We start from the raw sequence: 17,994 nt of genomic DNA on the forward strand, positions 1-17,994 counted from the left end.
TTGACTTTGTTTTTCCTTTTATCCACAGGGTAGCGATGAGGCAAGGATGTCCATACATATATATATATATATATATATATATATTTATAGGTGAAGGAATGTACAAACATGAAACAAATAAGCGGATATTTAAATATATAAGTATATATGTACTTGTGTAATGTGAGTGAGTAAATAAATAAGTGAATGAGTCTGCGTGTGTTTCGAATATTGACGAAGTGAATCTATGAACTAAGTTATGTATTCTTTTCCCCCCTTTCCAGTATCCCTTGTATTTTCGGGCGCTGATGTTCCTTTTGTTCTGTTCTGTTGTTGTTCTTTTCTAGAGACTTCGTTCCAAAGTACGAAAATGCCTCGTTGGTCTCTTTTCTTGTTCTTATTCTGTCTGTGAGATGCATTGCTTCATCTTAAATTTTCTGGCTTCACCTTTCGTTTTTTTTTATTGTTTTCGCCTTACTACCGCTTCCGTGACCATCGAGAGGCGCACGTTGCTTTTGTTATGGTGCCTACGTATGCGTTGCCCATATTCCTTCACATTACATTACATTACATCACTGTTGTGAGCTCAATAACGTACTCAAGGAGACGGCACCACAACGAACGAGAGCGAAATGAATAAATGGAGGACAGGTGGCGAAAAAGAAAAAGTAAGAAAAAAGAGGAAAATAATAAAAGAGAAAGAAATAGAGAAGTAGAGAAAACAATTACAATAATAAAGCAAAGCATATATCATGACGGTAACTACAATGTCTCGTGCTTTCCCCCACACATCAACGGCCCCCAAAATCTCGTCTTCCAATCAGTTCTTTCTTTCCTTTTTTGTTTTGTTGTTGTCGGCATTGGCTTTGCTTTATCAACCTATATCTATATCTATCCATATTTATATATTTTTATGATTTGAAGTGACGCAACCTGCCGGTTCGCTTTATGTTAACTGAGTGGGTGGGAACAAAAGAAATTGTAAATAGCTAATTTTGTTTTCCTTTAATTGGGACAATTTTAGCGAGTACATGAGATCTTTTCCCCTTCCGTTTTTTTGCCTCTATTGTTTATGACACAAACACAAACACACACACATATGCTCAAAAAGGGGGGAAAAAGAGAGGAATACTTGTGTATGCACAAAGAAGAAAGAAAAAAAAAGAAGAATGAAATATAGAAGGGAGCTATGGGAAGAGCAATTTTCATTGTGGTTATTTCTACTACTATTATGAGGAACGGTAACATTGTTATTATTTAGCTTTAGTGTGCGACTATGTTACCCCATTTTGTGTTTGTTTGTTTAATTGTTATGTTCGTTCTTATGGATATGTGTAACAAACACATCATCTTTATCTTCTATGCGCCGGGCAGGAATGATCTTGTGAATGGCGTCTTTTGCTTTTTTTTGTATGTGATGGAAAGAGAGAGTTCAAGAAGGGGGAAGGGGAGTAAAAAAAAATAAATAAAAGAAAACATCATGCTTGCATGCATAAGCATTAATGTATGTCTTTGTGCGTAGTACATCGTTGCTCCAGAACACAGAAATGCAATATCTCACCAAAGTAAGGAGAGAGGAGACATAATGCGTGATACTATTTTTTTCTTTTGAAAAAGATGAAAAAGAGATAAAGCAACAGGGGATGAAAGGTTTAAAATTATGCTTTGCTAATCGGTTACTATTATCACTACGATTATCATTACAATTACTGTTGTCATTTTTTTTTTTTAAGTTTTAATAAAAAGAAAAGCAACAATACCATCATCGTTGCGTCGTAGAGGATACACACTTCTTTGCTACATCCCCTGTTATTTTTCCATTTTAAAACAAAATTTGTGGTGCTGACTAATGGAAGTTAAGTGGAGCGCTCATGCACCAACGAAGAAGGACGAGGAGAGGAGGGAAATGCGGAAAGGAAAAGGAAAAAAGAAAGATCGAAACCTTCAAAGAGAGTCTAAAGGGGTGGCGTGCCGCTTACATAAAAGTAACTCCATACAAGACGTACACAAATATACATATACCTGTTCATCCTTTGATTTTCCCTTTCTTCCTCTTCTTTTTCATTTCGGCCTTGAAGCGACATTAATACTTAAAGATCCCTTGTTTTACATCTCACAGTTTAAGATTTGTGAAGAGTGTGCATGTTTTGCTCGGCAATAAATGGGAAAATAAAGACGTGAAATATATGTATGTATGTATATATATGTATTTCGTCCTCTCTCACACCCTCGTGTGTTCCACACGCTCAAGGGCGAACTTTTGTTGATTCTTTTTATTATTTTTCTCTTGAATGCTCTTTTACTTCCTCATAAGTTTTTATTAGGAAGTTTAATTGTTTATTACCCTTTAAAAAAAAATACGTATTTTAATTTGTTTTTGCTGTTTTTTGCGAAAAAAAAATTCACAAAAATTTCGTAAAATAAGTTGTCTTTTTCCTCCTTTTCTTTTCTTTTTTCTTTTAAATTCGTTCTTCCCGCTGTTTATATATATATATATATATATATGTGATGTGCGTGTATTGAGAAAAGTGGGTTAAGTAGGGAGGTGGAAAAGGGTTCGTTAATCAAATTAGGTTAAACCTGAGAAAATAAAAAGAACGAAAATTTGTGCCAATGAATACCACCGGGGAGCCCGCAAAGGCTGCTGCCCCACCAGCGGTCCGGCGGCGTGGGCGGGGGACATTCAACAGGCCGTTGCGAGCTGAAGAACCCACCGCGCCCAACGCCACAGCGAGTCATGCGGGTGATAATGTTTCCGTAATAACAACCGTCACAACCGCTGTTCTTCCCGCCTCAACAGGTCCGTCAACTCGGGTACCTGAGGAGGATCTTGCGGCGGAATATGGCGGACAGAAGCGTGACATTCCTCTCAACATCCGTGAAAACTTCGGTGTGCATGAGGAGGAACAGGTGGTGGACACGGTGCGGCAGCTTCTGTTCCGCGGAGAGAAGCGCCGGCGGTATTGCGTTATCGTGGGAAACCTTCAAAACCCCGACAGGCCCATTACACTGAAACTGTTTGGTCATAAAGGATTGAAGCCATTTAAACTACAGAACAAACTCATCAGGTTAGTTAATATAAGCGTTAGCCGCCCACGTCTAATCAAGCAAACAGATGCATCGAAGGAAGAACAAGAGGTGTGGAGTGGGGGTGGTAGCGACGATGAGGTAATTGCGGACGCTCAGGCTGACACTGTGACTAAGACCGAAAATGATTTCGACAATCAAGGTTCCTGTGACCACGGACAGCAGCAAAAATGGCGAAAAGAAGAACAAGAAGGCACACCGAAACGCGACTATGAAAGCGAAATCCAGAGGGCGCATGAGCGACGAAACCCGGGAGGGGATGGGGGAGTAAAGGATGGTGAAGAATCCCAACCGACCATTCGAATGAGTGGAAGTGAAGTGGAAAAAAACGGAAGTGGGGATATGGATGTTAAGGCCAACGAGCGACCACCCAGTCAATCTGGTGAAGGACGAGACCAGGGTTGGGAGGAGAAGACGATGGATACAGAAACTCGCGACGTTGATGACTATGCGAACGAGGATGTGGTTTTGCCGCTCACCGTGGAGATACGTGATTCCACCGCCACCAACATTGGTCAGCCGTCGTCCATTGCGAACAGTCCTGTTCTCACCGCAGCACGCTTCGACACTCTTTATGGTTATTTTTTTCGTGAGTTTCAGCATCTTCTGCAACTAGAGGATGTTCGGATGCATCAAGTCTCTATTAACCTTAGTCTTGGTGCCGTCTATTGTTGTTTGGCCCGTGAGGGTTCGTACATCACTCCGCTGAAATACGCAACATTTAGTGAGTTTGTACAGCGCATGAACGAGGAAAGCATGCAACTTTACTTCTTGAAGGACGCCCCGATTTGTGTTTCCCGTGCTGTTGACAGGGAGTGCGGTGCGCTGCAGTCTGAGGCCGCATTTTCGCTTGTCAAGATTTACTTCTTTTCAAATGAGCGGCAAAGCCGAACGGTTGCGCGGGCGATGTGGGATGCGCATGAAAATCGGTTCGTATTGCTCGATATGGAGAACATGGGCGTAACCTTCACATGGACCGTCTTCTCCGTTGATGAAACTGATATTCAGAATAACCGAAAGAAACATCAAGGGGAAGGCGTAAGCAATGATAGTGGTATTCCCGATGGTGACAGTGCTACGGAGACCGATAAACCCATGCGGAAGAAAACAGTAGCGTTCCCTTTCGAATTGGAGCTCCGGGCCTATCGTCGTTGGAAGCAGCACACGGAGCACCCGGTCGCCCCAATTGCTGAGGCAATCCTCGACAAACTTTCGTTGGCGGAGCACAATCTCATTCAGTACGGTTCCACAATAGGCTATGAGAATATGGACTTGTCGAAAGTATGCGATGCAGACGCCGAATCAGAAGACTTTAACGTTGAGAGTATCATCGTCGAGCACACATCAAGGGTCAAACCGCGCGGTACCGACCTAACGGTTGACAGTACCTCATCATTGTGGATTGAAAACTTTGCCGCCGCCCGGGCACTTCGCGAGCGCATGGCGAAAGGACTCGTTGGAAATGAGGAAAGAAGTAACGTGAAAACGCGCCACGGGGAGCGGTCGGGGCGCAAGGGAGCGCCAGTTCCTAACGTAAAGCCAGTGACGCCCGCATCCCGGTTGACATTTTTTCGTTCTCGTGGTTCAACAGTGCACTGGAAACTTCGACCGGGATACAGCACTGAGGAGAACCTCTCCCCTCTGAGCGAAGCTCTACATTTTGTGCAACAGGTGCTCAAGACGGCAAACGAAATTGAAGGCCGGTCCGCGCGTGGTGGTGTAGCACCTGAACCTTTATAGTTGGGAGGTATTCTACGCGGCAATTACGATTGGCTTTCGTGAGAGAATGTGTTTCATACTGTTGGGCTAAGAAGTCTGCTTTCCCCCTCTTAACCTGTTCGAAGCCCCTCGATCTCGTTATGTCGTTGGGTACACCAATTGCCCCTCCTCTATTGCTTGCAGCTTATGGAATTTTTGTTCTGTTGCTCTTTTTTTTTTTTCCTCCTCCTCCCCTCAATCTTTGCGCTACTGACATTCCCATCAATACCAATAACAGACACAAAACAGTGTAAGCAGGTACCATCGCAATACCGAGGAGAATATAGCTTTGTTTGTTTTATTTTGACGTAGTGCTAAACTTTGTGTTCGCGTGCAAGTTCAGTGATATATATATATATTTTTTTTGGTAAAAGTAAAACCAGACATTCATGGGCGACGACGGTTATTCGTCATACGTCCTGCTTCAGGAACAGATCCTGACAGTGAAGCGTAGCTTCAGCGAAGCTCTCGAAAAGGAATTAAATTTGGTTGAGGTGCGAGCACCGATTCTGTTTCGGGTGGGTGACGGAACACAGGACAATCTCTCCGGCTTCGAGAAGGCAGTTCAGGTCCCTGTCAAGGCCATTCCCAATGCATCATTTGAGGTGGTACATTCACTTGCCAAGTGGAAGCGACGGACGCTCGCTAACTACAAGTTTGCTCCAGGCCATGGGCTCTACACCCACATGACGGCACTGCGTGTGGATGATGTTCTGGACAATATCCACTCTGTTGTGGTGGACCAGTGGGACTGGGAAATGGTGATGAAGGATGACCAGCGCAATTTGGCCTTCTTAAAGGAGGTTGTGTGTAAGGTGTATGCCGCAATCCGAAAAACGGAGTTGGCTGTCTGTGAAAAGTACAAGCAGAAGCCTATTCTCCCGGAGACCATACAGTTTGTGCATGCAGAGCACCTACTTCTGGCGTACCCAAACCTAACAGCTAAGGAGCGTGAGCGGGAGATTGCACGAGAATACGGCGCTGTTTTCCTCATTGGCATAGGCGCTGTCCTTAGCAGTGGGGATCGGCATGATGCACGGGCGCCGGATTATGATGATTGGACCTCTCCAGTTGAGGCATCCCAAGTCGTTTTCCCCCGAACCTCTAAACCCATACCAACGATGAACTCCCTTTCGTCACTGAAGGGGCTGAATGGTGACATTCTGCTTTACAATCCTACGCTGGATGATTCACTTGAGGTAAGCAGCATGGGCATCCGCGTGAATGCCGAGGCTTTGCGTCACCAAATTTCTCTGACGGGAGACGATTCTCTTCTCAAAAGTGAGTGGCACCAACAGCTGCTGAATGGTGAGTTTCCCCAGACTGTTGGCGGTGGTATTGGCCAGAGTCGCATGGTGATGTTCATGCTAAGAAAGAAGCATATCGGGGAGGTGCAATGCAGCGTCTGGCCTGAGGAGATTCGGAAAAAGCACAATTTGTTGTAAAAAACTTTTTTTCATCATTTCCCCCCCTTTGTTTTCGCCTTCTTCATTTGTTTTGGTTTTGCCTTTAATGCAGAGCGGAATAAATTACCTTTTCGTATTGTTCCCGTTGGTGCGTGTTCTCGCATCGGGATATCGTCATCATTCGTGTTTCTTTCTTGTTTTGTCCTTTTAAAGTTTCGGTAATCGAATGTTTTTTCCTCTTTTTCTTTGGGTAGGGGGAGGAGAGGGGAGGTGGAGAGGACGGCTCATACTTTTTTTCGTCGTTAAAATTTTATCCCTTTCGTTTCCAATCTGTTTCTTGTCTTGTATTTATTTTCAGAAGGCAGGACCGCGGCTACCTGCTGGAAGTGTGTGCCATGGCCGCTCTTACTATTTCCGCCCATTTGTTGTTATTTATATTTTTGAAATTTGACGTATTGAAGGATGAAAATAGTACGGGATATGTTAAAGCGTCGAAATAGAACCAAGGCGGAAAACTCGGGAATTGTCTAAATAAGTATATGCATGTAAGGCGAGTAAGAAAGCGGTGTCAATCGAAAAAGTGAAATACTAAAAAATAGAGGAGGTGGTGAAGATGCGCCAATTAATCAAACTTCCCTGTGGTTGGCACCTCCTGCCTTAACTCATTTTTGTGTCGTTTATATATATATATATATAAATGTCACGATAGCCCGCACTACTTTGGTAGCTTCTTTTTCTTTTTCCATTTTTGTTCATCCTTTCCTGCTCTGGCAGAGATAATGAGTAAGAAACGTTACCTCACGCATACTCTTGTGGTGATGAATAGTTGGCGACGGGAATGCGGAGGGGGAGGAGGGAGGCAAACTCCTATTAAGTGCAGTAACACCGAGGTAACGAAATTGCGTTAGAAGGTAAAAGGATGGGGGCTGCACTTGTTTGTCTCATGAAACTTTTTAATATCCCTTCGTAAGCGCATGCGTTAACTAAGAAGGGTGCCAAGCCCTGCCACTCAGTTTGTGACCGGCTTTGTGCCAGGTAATGCTGAGAGCCCCAATAATCTACACTCGACACAATATTGAGTGAACCAGAGACCCGTGTGTGTGTGCGTGTGGAGGGCGGGATTACATGTAATGAATTTGTGGTGCCTGCATGTGTTTGGACCGCTCATTTGACGAAAAAGAAAAAGTTCTCTTTTGGCATCAACCATAACATCTCGTAAAAGGGAAGGTTGGTAGGTTTACGCGCGAACGAGTAGGTTGGAGGAGGCGCCTACATGTCTACAATCTTTGACTTTGAGGTGCTTGACGCCGACCATAAGCCATATAATCTCGTGCAACACAAGGGCTCTCCGCTACTGATATACAATGTGGCAAGTAAATGCGGTTACACAAAGGGTGGTTATGAAACGGCGACAGCACTCTACAACAAGTACAAGTCACAGGGATTCACTGTTCTGGTGTTTCCCTGCAATGAGTTTGGTGGTCAGGAAGCCGGAAACGAGGAGGAAATCAAGGAGTTTGTATGCACCAAGTTCAAGGCTGAGTTTCCAATTATGGCGAAAATTAACGTAAATGGTGAAAACGCACACCCATTGTATGAGTACATGAAAAAAACTAAACCTGGTATTCTTGCAACGAAGGCTATCAAATGGAACTTTACATCCTTCCTCATTGATCGAGATGGCGTACCCGTGGAGCGCTTCTCACCTGGTGCCTCTGTGAAGGATATTGAGGAGAAACTCATTCCACTGCTCGAAAGCACGCAGAGCGCGTGATGGATTTGTCGCTGAAACGGAGTGCGCGGCTGGTGATGTGAAGTGCTGCCGATGATCGAGGACAGTGAAGTTGTAAATGATAATATGAAAAACGCGTTAATGAAGGGACCGTAAGTTTGCCCGCTTATGGTGATTATGGCACCCAGGTGTAACGCCAGCGGAGGTCATTTGATTTTCTCCATTATAATTTTTTTGTTTTGAAAGGGCGTTGTGTCGTGTGCCACTCAGTGAATGTTGCTGTAATTAAGTCGGAAGGGAAGTGGTTAAGGGGCAAGCTTCTGTTTTTGTGAACGAGGTAGTGCATCAACTAATATTGTACAGATTAGTCGCCTTCAGTTCCTATTTCGCTTTGTTTTTGTCCTTGCGTCGTTGGGAAGCAACACAAACAAGACTACCAACTCCTTCGGCACTCATTCGGATAAAAAGATGTCAGCTGCTTCGTCAATCTTTGACTTTGAGGTGCTTGACGCCGACCATAAGCCATATAATCTCGTGCAACACAAGGGCTCTCCGCTACTGATATACAATGTGGCAAGTAAATGCGGTTACACAAAGGGTGGTTATGAAACGGCGACAACACTCTACAACAAGTACAAGTCACAGGGCTTCACTGTTCTGGCGTTCCCGTGTAACCAATTTGGTGGTCAGGAACCCGGAACCGAGGAGGAAATTAAGGAGTTTGTATGCACCAAGTTCAAGGCTGAGTTTCCAATTATGGCGAAAATTAACGTAAATGGTGAAAACGCACACCCATTGTATGAGTACATGAAAAAAACTAAACCTGGTATCCTCAAAACGAAGGCTATCAAATGGAACTTTACATCCTTCCTCATTGATCGAGATGGCGTACCCGTGGAGCGCTTCTCACCTGGTGCCTCTGTGAAGGATATTGAGAAAAAACTCATTCCACTGCTCGAAAGCACGCAGAGCGCGTGATGGATTTGTCGCTGAAACGGAGTGCGCGGCTGGTGATGTGAAGTGCTGCCGATGATCGAGGACAGTGAAGTTGTGAATGATAGTATGAAAAACGCGTTAATGTAGGGACCGTAAGTTTGCCCGCTTATGGTGATTATGGCACCCAGGTGTAACGCCAGCGGAGGTCATTTGATTTTCTCCATTATAATTTTTTTGTTTTGAAAGGGCGTTGTGTCGTGTGCCACTCAGTGAATGTTGCTGTAATTAAGTCAGAAGGGAAGTGGTTAAGGGGCAAGCTTCTGTTTTTGTGAACGAGGTAGTGCATCAACTAATATTGTACAGATTAGTCGCCTTCAGTTCCTATTTCGCTTTGTTTTTGTCCTTGCGTCGTTGGGAAGCAACACAAACAAGACTACCAACTCATGCTGCGTTCATCTCGGAAAAAGATGTCAGCTGCTTCGTCAATCTTTGACTTTGAGGTGCTTGACGCCGACCATAAGCCATATAATCTCGTGCAACACAAGGGCTCTCCGCTACTGATATACAATGTGGCAAGTAAATGCGGTTACACAAAGGGTGGTTATGAAACGGCGACAGCACTCTACAACAAGTACAAGTCACAGGGCTTCACTGTTCTGGCGTTCCCGTGTAACCAATTTGGTGGTCAGGAACCCGGAACCGAGGAGGAAATTAAGGAGTTTGTATGCACCAAGTTCAAGGCTGAGTTTCCAATTATGGCGAAAATTAACGTAAATGGTGAAAACGCACACCCATTGTATGAGTACATGAAAAAAACTAAACCTGGTATTCTTGCAACGAAGGCTATCAAATGGAACTTTACATCCTTCCTCATTGATCGAGATGGCGTACCCGTGGAGCGCTTCTCACCTGGTGCCTCTGTGAAGGATATTGAGGAGAAACTCATTCCACTGCTCGGGAGTGCGCGACTTTGAAAGAAGAATACGTCTCTGGACCGCGACAACGCAAGACGCGGGAGGGGGGTGTTTTGGTGTGCTTTGCTGCGTTGTTATGTTTTCATTGTGTCTGTGTTTTTTATTGTTTCTATTTTTACCGAGTACTCAGCACTGACTTGAGGCAATCAGTGGAGTTGAGGTTGAAAGGGAGGGCCGCGGAAGCTGCTCAGAGAGATGCAAGAACCGAATTTGCGCTCCCTTGCGGGGGTGCATTGTCTCTCCCCTTTTGGTGCAAGTTCCACACATATCGTACCCGCCGTTTATCTTGGACGTGGAAGCAAATCCAACGTCTGCCACGGACGGGCACTCGTACTATCCGCGAACCCTGTTGTCGCGGCCTCCAGTTGCATAATGAGCGAAGAAGTGTGGTGTAGAGGGTTTTTCTTCTCAAGAAACCGAAGCACCTCTCAGATAGTTGGTTAAATAGTGTGGTTTACTGTCTTCGTAGTCTCCACAAATGACGTTATTGCAGTAGATTCAGTTTGCTTCATTCCTTTGGCCGTTGTGGAAAGTTTCGTCCATATTTGTATGCGTGTTTTAGTGGAGTCGGGTTGGCATTTAGAAGCGCGCTCGCGGAGAGGACAGACGGGGTCAATAGGGATGCAAAGATTTTACGTGATCTGATTTACAAATATTCATTTTGTATTGATCGAAGGATCCAGTTACACCATACACACCCGTATTTCCCTTTTTGCATGGTGCTCACATTATGATGGCCTCTTTTTTTTTTTTGCGTTCTCTGCTTAACAATCGGTGCATTTACACACTTACTTGCACTGTCGACGAGTAAATATACTTCATTCTTTTTGCGCTGCTAGGTGCACTTGTTTGTAGGGTTGTACGTATTCATTTCTGCCGTTGTGGCATCGTTATATTTCAGTTGAATTTCTTTTCGCCCGTAGTTTGCCACTCCCTCCGGATTGTACCGTCTCTTGACACCACAAGAAATAGTTGAGAGTTTGTTTGCCTTCCGCGCAGAGGCTTCTGCTATTTAAAGAGGGAGACTCTAGTGGACACTTCCCTTGCATCTGCCTTAATCGGCTGACGCGCGTGGGCCTCTCACTGTTTTGTTGACCTGTGGCGACCCTTCTCCCCTTAGTGAAAAAGCTCCAGCATGCACAACAGAAACACATAAAGTGCTGGTACTTGTACAGATTCGTGGGGGAAGTGCGGGGGTTTTCTGGCGCACGGAAAGGGGCCAAAATTTACCATTTTTTTTTGTTTCGCAACGAATGCGAGGATCCAATAGGGCGCAACTTTCGGCGTTATTTTCTATCGTGTCAGCAGCCACTCATCCTGGTGTGAGGGCTGGGCGAATCCCATGCGTGACGCAAGTAACGGCCCCAAATGATGCAACGGCTCCGTCGGCTACTGCATTGAGGCCTGAGAAGTCGCACTTGACCTGGCAAGAGGCGCTTTGCGAAATGGAAGGATTGCACGAAATGTCAGTGCCGGTGCGTTCCGCTGTGGCGCTGCATGAATTCCTCACCTCAGAAGCAAAGAAGCTTGGATGTGACGCCGCGCAACGGGGAGAACTGCGGCGGCGGGCCGGCGTCTTCTGTGCGAAGGACAACGCCCGCCCCCCACGGTGGTCCAGCGGCGTTTTCGCGGGTGATGATTCTCGTGTTAATGGGAGGAAGCTGAAGGACGTCCTGGTGGAGGAAATGGAAGGATGTCGTGCATGGGCAACAGAATGCATCCAGAAAATGGGGAGTGCAGCTGGTATAGACCAGACAAGGTGCGCTTTAAAACCGGTAGGTGGTGCGGGGGAGCCGTTTGAGGAGATTTGTGGAGCTGTTGCGTGCTTCGCCGGCGAAGAATCAGGGGTGGTTGAATCGTTCGCGCTGGCATCCGTTCTCCTGAATCACCTGCGACCAATGCGTCGTTGCCTTGTGGAACTGGCCAGGGACGCATGGGAGGAAGCACTAAATGTGTGTGAGCAATTTCTAAACAGTGATGATGCAATCTCCTCAGCGCTAGGGGCAGAACTCTTTCGTTGCGTCGCTTCTGTCGCTCCTTCGAACAGTAGAGTGAAGCTCCTCAGTCTGTACGTGCATCAAAGGAGGAATCAACTGCTCAGTAATTTAAAGGACCTCCCAAACCTCTTCCGTTTCTGCTCCCTACGGTGCTTTGATGAGGAGGAACTTCTCAACTGGAGGCGTAAACTTAGAGAGCAAATGCAGGCAATGCTCGACATCATCCGGGAGATGGACGCTCTAGATGTGGAGAGGGCACAAGAGTTCAAGCGGGCGTGTAGTTTGGGCCGAAGAGCCGCAGTAAACATGGTTCCAGCTGGTGGTTACTCCCAAGAGCACCACGGTTCTCACAGTAACCGTTTTTCGTTTTCTTCACCTGCATCCCTTTCTCGTAATATGGAAAAACGGGGGTGCGGGGTGGAGTGTGAGGAGGGAAAGAAGAGCGTACAGGTGCGTGAAATAAGTGCGAAAGGCGCAGAGTATGTGAAAGGAAATGTAGAGGGTTTGGACAATACGTCGAGGTCCGGGAACAGGTTCACGTCGTCCGAGATGGCGGTAGTGTCATCATGCTGGCAGCGCACGGCATTAGAAACTTGGCGGAAGCAACGTGGGAGTGCCATCAGAATGTTGTGTAGCCAGGACGGAAAAGAAGCGAAGGAAGGGGGTCAGGGAAAACAGTTCCGAGTGGAACTTGGGCACCACGAAGCGTGTCGAGCGGATGTCGCTGAAGGCCCTCACAGGACACCGCTATCCCGCCTCAGGGCCACAATAAGCGGTGGGTGTAAGGATTACTCGGACCTGCTCACCGCACTCTGCAGTTGGGTTAGGGAAAATCGCCGCGACTTGAATGAGACCTGCTATATGACGTTTGTCCTAGAGATTGTTGTATTTATTTTTGTTTGTGAACTCCGACCCAGTGTAGGTGTGGCTGCGTTGTCGCAGCTCACCTCCCTGTTGGTGCAGTTCAGGAAGGAGCAGGTAGTCAATAATTCAGTGAATTTGTTTACTGAGCCGCTGACTGTGGGCCTCGCCGCAGCTGCTTTGCGCACGTCTATGGAGGCAGCGCGTCGTGGGACGGTGCGTGGTGGTATTGCCATCGATCCAGAGGATGTTGGGAACTCCCCATTCCTGAAGGACGTTGCCGCACTGCTCTTCGAGGTCCGGCTTCCTCATATGTTGCGCCAAACCGTATCCATTCTCCGTGACGGTTACTTCACCTCTCCGCTCGAAACCATAGGAGCCCCACCACCGTTGGGTTTCTCCAATGAGTTTTACCAACACACTGGTGTGATTGCTGTTCTTGTTCGGATGGCAGCTTGCCGCAATATGCGACCAACGGTGTCGCCTGATTTCCCAACGGTTCCTATTCAACCAGTCGCTTTTTTGATTGAACTTACCGAGGTGGTTGGCGAAAGTGCGATTTTAATGCTCAGAGAGATTCCCCTCCGTAGGAAGAAGCCCATCCCAGGGGTTTTGAATGAAGCGCTGTGGGGTTTGTTTGTGCCCTTTGCTGCTTGGTTGCTTCACAACGGCGAGAGTTTGGCAGGGGAGTTGCCTGTCGATGGAGTCCGTCGGTTATTGAAGTTGTGTGAAGCTGTTGTTGCGGATTTAGCGGCGCGGTGGAACTATAGTGTGGTGCCAACGAGGCGACGCTGGATAAGTATGGAAAAGCCTGTTGTATCTTTGTTTACACAAGAGTACGTGGCGGATGAGGTTACTCGGCGGAAGGTGGTGAGTTTCGCATCTCTTTTGGAGGGAATACTATCTGCGGCGTTACGTTTCTTCCCCAACATTTTCTCGGAGGCACGGGGATTTTCTCGCGTGTGCAGCGCGGTCGCTATCATTCTGCATGATGTGGACACCCACACAGCTCACCAGATTATGGAATTTCTTCTCCGCCTGTCACCCCCACCGGAGCAAATGGACTGCAGTGCGCATCATGCCGTTGTGCGCTGTTTGTCTGCTATGCGTCACGGTTGTACATTATGGATGCAAGCTGTGCATCATTACACTCAAACGTTGCGCACGATCATCCGTGACGAGGAGGATGCCTCGGTTACCGCTAGCAAACGGTCTCGTGTCTCGGCGGACGTTTCAACTTCTCTTGTGCTACGCTGCGTGGGGAGTTCCAACGCCCCTCGTGCTGTTCGCTGTATGTTGACTTTACGTATTGCCGCTCTTGCATCTGCAGCAGGTATTTCTCTTAACGCTCAGTCACTGGTCTCGTGCATGCACAACTTCGTAATGCGAAGGAGTCAACCAAATGGTATCTTCAATGGCGTGCCATGGTGTGACGTGTTGGGGTGGCACAGTAACCTGATGACACGTGCAAGGAGGGCGTCGTGGGCAATGCGCGACGTACAGTTTCTCCACGCTGCGTGCCTACAGGCTCTACTTGCACAAGGGGAGTGGCCGGAGGCCCTTCTTTTATTACCGAGGGTTGAGATCCCTTTCGCAAGTGACTACTGTCGGGAGGGAAGCAAGACCGGGACCCGTGGCTTCAAGAGTTGTGTCATGTCTCTCCTGGCGCTGTGCGCGTCGGATCGCACCCGAAGTTGCCGTGACACTGCAGCTACGTTGATCGAAATGGTTAGACGTCGAACATCTGAAAGGGAGATGTGCCCCACGTGGGACGGGACGGTGACTAAACTGTGTCAAATTGCGTGTGTTGAGCCTCCCATTTACCGCGGCCGTGATGAAAAATCGCGTACACCGCTTTTTCGCGATTGTGCCCCCTCATTCCCCCAACCTGCGCCTGATGCGGAGGGGGAACTCTTGATTCGGCTAGGATCAACTGCGTTGTCATACAATCATCCGCGCTACAGTCACGAGGCATTGGTCAAGAGGTTGGAGGCGCGCGTTGCGAGGCTTCGGAGCGAAGTTGCGGTGACTCTTGCAATAACGTGTACTGGCACTGAGGAGCCGCAGCGGGGCCATGAGGGAGAAAAACACTGCCGGCCGTCGCTGATACGAGTGTGCGAGCGCACCTCCGTGGGACTTCACCGATCGCGGGTTGTCTGGTCGCAGAATACGTTGATGAGGGAGGAAACTGACCCGAGTCATGCAAGGGTGCATGATGAGGCGGCGAGGTCTCTCTTGGACACGCGGCTTGCCAGTGTTATGGTGCCGCTACGCCGTCTCGAGAGGATCCGTGCAGAAAAGCATCACCGACACGACGGGGGCAAGAAGTGGTAACAAGGAGGAGTGTGTAGGGAGTGAGTGACTCGTGTGTGGTGCATAATACCTGTTTATGCGCGTTTCGGTGTAAAGGGGGTACAAGTGGAGTTCTCTGATGACATTGCATGAAATACACACTTAATGCGGGCGCTACTTGGATATTCTGTTGCCTACCCTTTCACTACCTTGCTTCGCTGGAGGCAAGTTTGTTGACCTTTTTCAAGTTTGTGGAAATTGTGCGTCTGCCTACGCGGAGAGAACAACAACTAGTAGCGATACACGGTCGGCGTCAGGGGCAAAAACAAGAAAAAAGAGGAAGGTTTTGCTTAACGAATGCTGTGCCGTAGCCCGTGCTGCGCGGCACCTGTCTTCTGCCGTATTGTCGATATTATGCGGCAGCGTGAACCTTACGCGCGTCCAGGTATTCTTTACCCTATCCGCGTGGAATTGGGTGACCGTGTGGATAAGTGTACCCCGCATGAGTTGCAGGAGCTTATTGACACGATGCTTGCTCGATCTCAGCGGTACGGCACAGTCAAAACAGGGACGGTATATAATGTGAATCAGTCTGTGGCAACGGAAATTAGGGCGTATGGACGCTACGTAGTGACGGGAAACATGCGCGGTGGCTACATCAAGGGGGATCATCGATACGGCCCGCGCTTGACGGGATATAGTGGGGCAACAACGAAACCAGGACTTAAATGGAACGGGGAGGACTTATGAAACCGCAATCGATTACCGTCCCTTCGAATATGCCTTCCTCTCCAGTCTGAAAACAGCGCGATCAAACAGTTTGAGTAGTTTGAAAAGTTGGCTTTCGGCCTGGGTTGCCTCTCATCCCAGGTTTCCTTGTTGATAACCTCCGCATTATTTGAAAATTGTATGTGTGCTGCCACTCGAATGTGTACATCTATGTGTTGTGGTCCCGTTTGCATTTGCACTCATGTTTCCTGCAAGGGATCAGCCATAAACTGGACCCCTGTTCAAGATAGGTTTACCATACTGAAAAGAAAAAGAAAAAGGAGGTGCAGCTCCGCAGTTTAGACGGCATTGGACCATTACCACACCGAAGCGGAAAAGTTGCACATAGGTGTTCTGTTATGATTACAGAGGGCGCCGCTACACCCTGTGCCGAGGTGCCGGCGATTCGCCGTGTTCGGCGAACTCGTTCACGCTTTGAGCGTCTCGTCCGCCCTGAGGATGTCGCCCCCGGTGAGCCAACCCCTAGTGTGGAGGGATGGGTCCTATTCCTCACCAACTTACCACCCAACACCACGATGGACCACATCACTGATCTTTTTGTTACGCGTGAGGGTGAGGGACTCTGGAACGTGCGGGAAGTGAAAATGCCCCTTGATAAAAATTGTGAATGTTGCGGTTATGCACTGGTGGAATTGGAAAAGCGCGAAGCCTTCGAGGCCGCATTGCGAGATATGGAAGGAATGACGTTGTCCTTCGCTGAGGGTGAACCACCAAACGGCGAGGACGCGTGGCGTCTTCACATAGCTCCGACATTCCTCGGCGAGAAGGACGACGAAGAAGAGGAGTTGGTGGCGGGAGGAAAACGGGAGCGTGAGTAGGCTTTCCCCATGCGCTTATACCACAATGGCTTCAGCGTATTTCTGTCTGTTGGTATTTGTGGGATGTCGCGCCATCTCAGATTTCCCGTTATCTTTTCCAGCTGGACGATACCCAGTGTGTGCTTCTTTACATCTTTTCTTCTTTCTTCTTTTAGTGGGCCATTCTTGTAACTGAAGGCGGTGATGGTGGTGTGATAGTTTGCGAAGCGGCGTGTGCACGGAACAAGAACAAGCGAAGAAGAGGAAACAACATCACGTGTTGGAAGTGCCACTGGGGCAAAGGGGCGTAGAGTTGGGGGAATATTCAGGGAATCGGCCTGGAATAGCCTTCGTACTTCTCTTTGATTTGGTTGGGTGCCGTGTTTTAAATTTATCTTTGGTCACCACTATTAGTGATCGAGGGTTGCGATCGGTTGGAATACGAGTGCCTCGTGGGCTTCCTGTTGACAGACCCGACGTAGCACAAAGAAACCTCACACCTTTATTCCTTCCCTATTCTTCCTCACTCATACCCAGTTTGGGGAACTTAGGGTAGTGCACCCTTCCTCCACGTCGTTTATAGGGGTGTGAAGGTGAGGACGGCTGTGGGCGTTGTTTGTGGTGCTAAAAAGTTCGTTGACGACATGGCCACTACTCGGGCGCCAAACTCCGGTACAAACCCAAATGGCGTCGGCACGTGCCCCGGAGGGAAGGATACACAAGAAGCAACAAGCCTGCCGTTTGCGGCGTTTCAGCTAGTTATGGCGGCGCTATTCATACTTAGTGGATTTGCTGTAAAGCGGATGAGGCGTCTGTCGGAACTACGGGCGCAGCAGCGCCACGAGCGACTTGGACGGGTGGAAGTGGGGTTTGGTATGGAGAGCGGTTCAACCAGATTAGTGATCTGACCTCACTGTGCGTTTGTTTGTGAGTATGTTCTGTCAGTTGTTTTTTCCTGCGGGACTCGCATAATGTGAGGTGGCTGGTGAGGGCGAATACCGCGGCCCTCGTTGTTTGTTTGCTTGCGACGGTGTTTGGTCGAGTCGCAACAATACCGATGTTTCGGGTTGCAGCGCGCGTTTCGTCGTGACTGCTCTGCGCTGCAATCGGTAACGGGTGTGAATGAGGGGCGGGCGACCGAGGCGCAGTTGGTCTAGTGGTAGAATTCTCGCCTGCCACGCGGGAGGCCCGGGTTCGATTCCCGGACTGCGCACGTTTTTCTCCCATCTTGTCGTTTTGCATTTGGGTTCTTCCGGCCGAGGTGTTGTTAGCGACAGCGGGAGGGGAAGCAAAGAAAGTGGGAAAATGGAAAAAAAAAGAGGTGTATGAGTCATGCGCAAAGCGAAGGGATGGTGTGTTACCTCGGATATGTGTCCCGGTAACTGT

General features: G+C 47.9%; 8 protein-coding genes and 1 non-coding gene across 9 annotated transcripts, besides 7 other annotated features; all 9 read left to right on the top strand.

The window, feature by feature from the left end:
- Positions 1 to 17,994: part of a sequence feature (sequence corresponds to BAC RPCI93-27M11) that runs on past both edges of the window.
- Positions 53 to 89: a microsatellite.
- Positions 638 to 701: a sequence feature (A-rich).
- Positions 1,697 to 1,724: a sequence feature (AT_rich).
- Positions 2,462 to 2,484: a microsatellite.
- Tb927.7.1100 (hypothetical protein, conserved) lies at positions 2,593 to 4,806 on the top strand (the record flags this gene model as incomplete). Its single annotated transcript, XM_840641.1, has 1 exon — positions 2,593 to 4,806. The coding sequence occupies one exon, from the start codon at positions 2,593 to 2,595 to the stop codon at positions 4,804 to 4,806; it is 2,214 nt and encodes a 737-aa protein (XP_845734.1).
- Positions 5,170 to 5,190: a sequence feature (AT_rich).
- Positions 5,214 to 6,269, top strand: Tb927.7.1110 (asparagine synthetase a, putative; the record flags this gene model as incomplete). The annotated part of the gene is made up of 1 exon (XM_840642.1): positions 5,214 to 6,269. The coding sequence occupies one exon, from the start codon at positions 5,214 to 5,216 to the stop codon at positions 6,267 to 6,269; it is 1,056 nt and encodes a 351-aa protein (XP_845735.1).
- Positions 6,907 to 6,929: a sequence feature (AT_rich).
- Positions 7,504 to 8,004, top strand: Tb927.7.1120 (trypanothione/tryparedoxin dependent peroxidase 1, cytosolic; the record flags this gene model as incomplete). The annotated part of the gene is made up of 1 exon (XM_840643.1): positions 7,504 to 8,004. One exon carries the CDS (start codon positions 7,504 to 7,506, stop codon positions 8,002 to 8,004), a length of 501 nt encoding a protein of 166 aa, XP_845736.1.
- On the top strand, positions 8,431 to 8,940 carry Tb927.7.1130 (trypanothione/tryparedoxin dependent peroxidase 2; the record flags this gene model as incomplete). Its single annotated transcript, XM_840644.1, has 1 exon — positions 8,431 to 8,940. The coding sequence occupies one exon, from the start codon at positions 8,431 to 8,433 to the stop codon at positions 8,938 to 8,940; it is 510 nt and encodes a 169-aa protein (XP_845737.1).
- Positions 9,342 to 9,872, top strand: Tb927.7.1140 (trypanothione/tryparedoxin dependent peroxidase 3; the record flags this gene model as incomplete). Its single annotated transcript, XM_840645.1, has 1 exon — positions 9,342 to 9,872. One exon carries the CDS (start codon positions 9,342 to 9,344, stop codon positions 9,870 to 9,872), a length of 531 nt encoding a protein of 176 aa, XP_845738.1.
- Tb927.7.1150 (hypothetical protein, conserved) lies at positions 11,126 to 15,064 on the top strand (the record flags this gene model as incomplete). Its single annotated transcript, XM_840646.1, has 1 exon — positions 11,126 to 15,064. The coding sequence occupies one exon, from the start codon at positions 11,126 to 11,128 to the stop codon at positions 15,062 to 15,064; it is 3,939 nt and encodes a 1,312-aa protein (XP_845739.1).
- Positions 15,380 to 15,772, top strand: Tb927.7.1160 (hypothetical protein, conserved; the record flags this gene model as incomplete). The annotated part of the gene is made up of 1 exon (XM_840647.1): positions 15,380 to 15,772. One exon carries the CDS (start codon positions 15,380 to 15,382, stop codon positions 15,770 to 15,772), a length of 393 nt encoding a protein of 130 aa, XP_845740.1.
- Tb927.7.1170 (hypothetical protein, conserved) lies at positions 16,150 to 16,629 on the top strand (the record flags this gene model as incomplete). The annotated part of the gene is made up of 1 exon (XM_840648.1): positions 16,150 to 16,629. One exon carries the CDS (start codon positions 16,150 to 16,152, stop codon positions 16,627 to 16,629), a length of 480 nt encoding a protein of 159 aa, XP_845741.1.
- Positions 17,751 to 17,821, top strand: Tb927.7.1175. The gene has a single exon. It is a non-coding gene; the product is annotated as a tRNA-Gly (tRNA).

Source organism: Trypanosoma brucei, chromosome 7 (assembly GCF_000002445.2).
Source record: "Trypanosoma brucei brucei TREU927 chromosome 7, complete sequence".
Taxonomy (NCBI): Eukaryota; Euglenozoa; class Kinetoplastea; order Trypanosomatida; family Trypanosomatidae; genus Trypanosoma; species Trypanosoma brucei.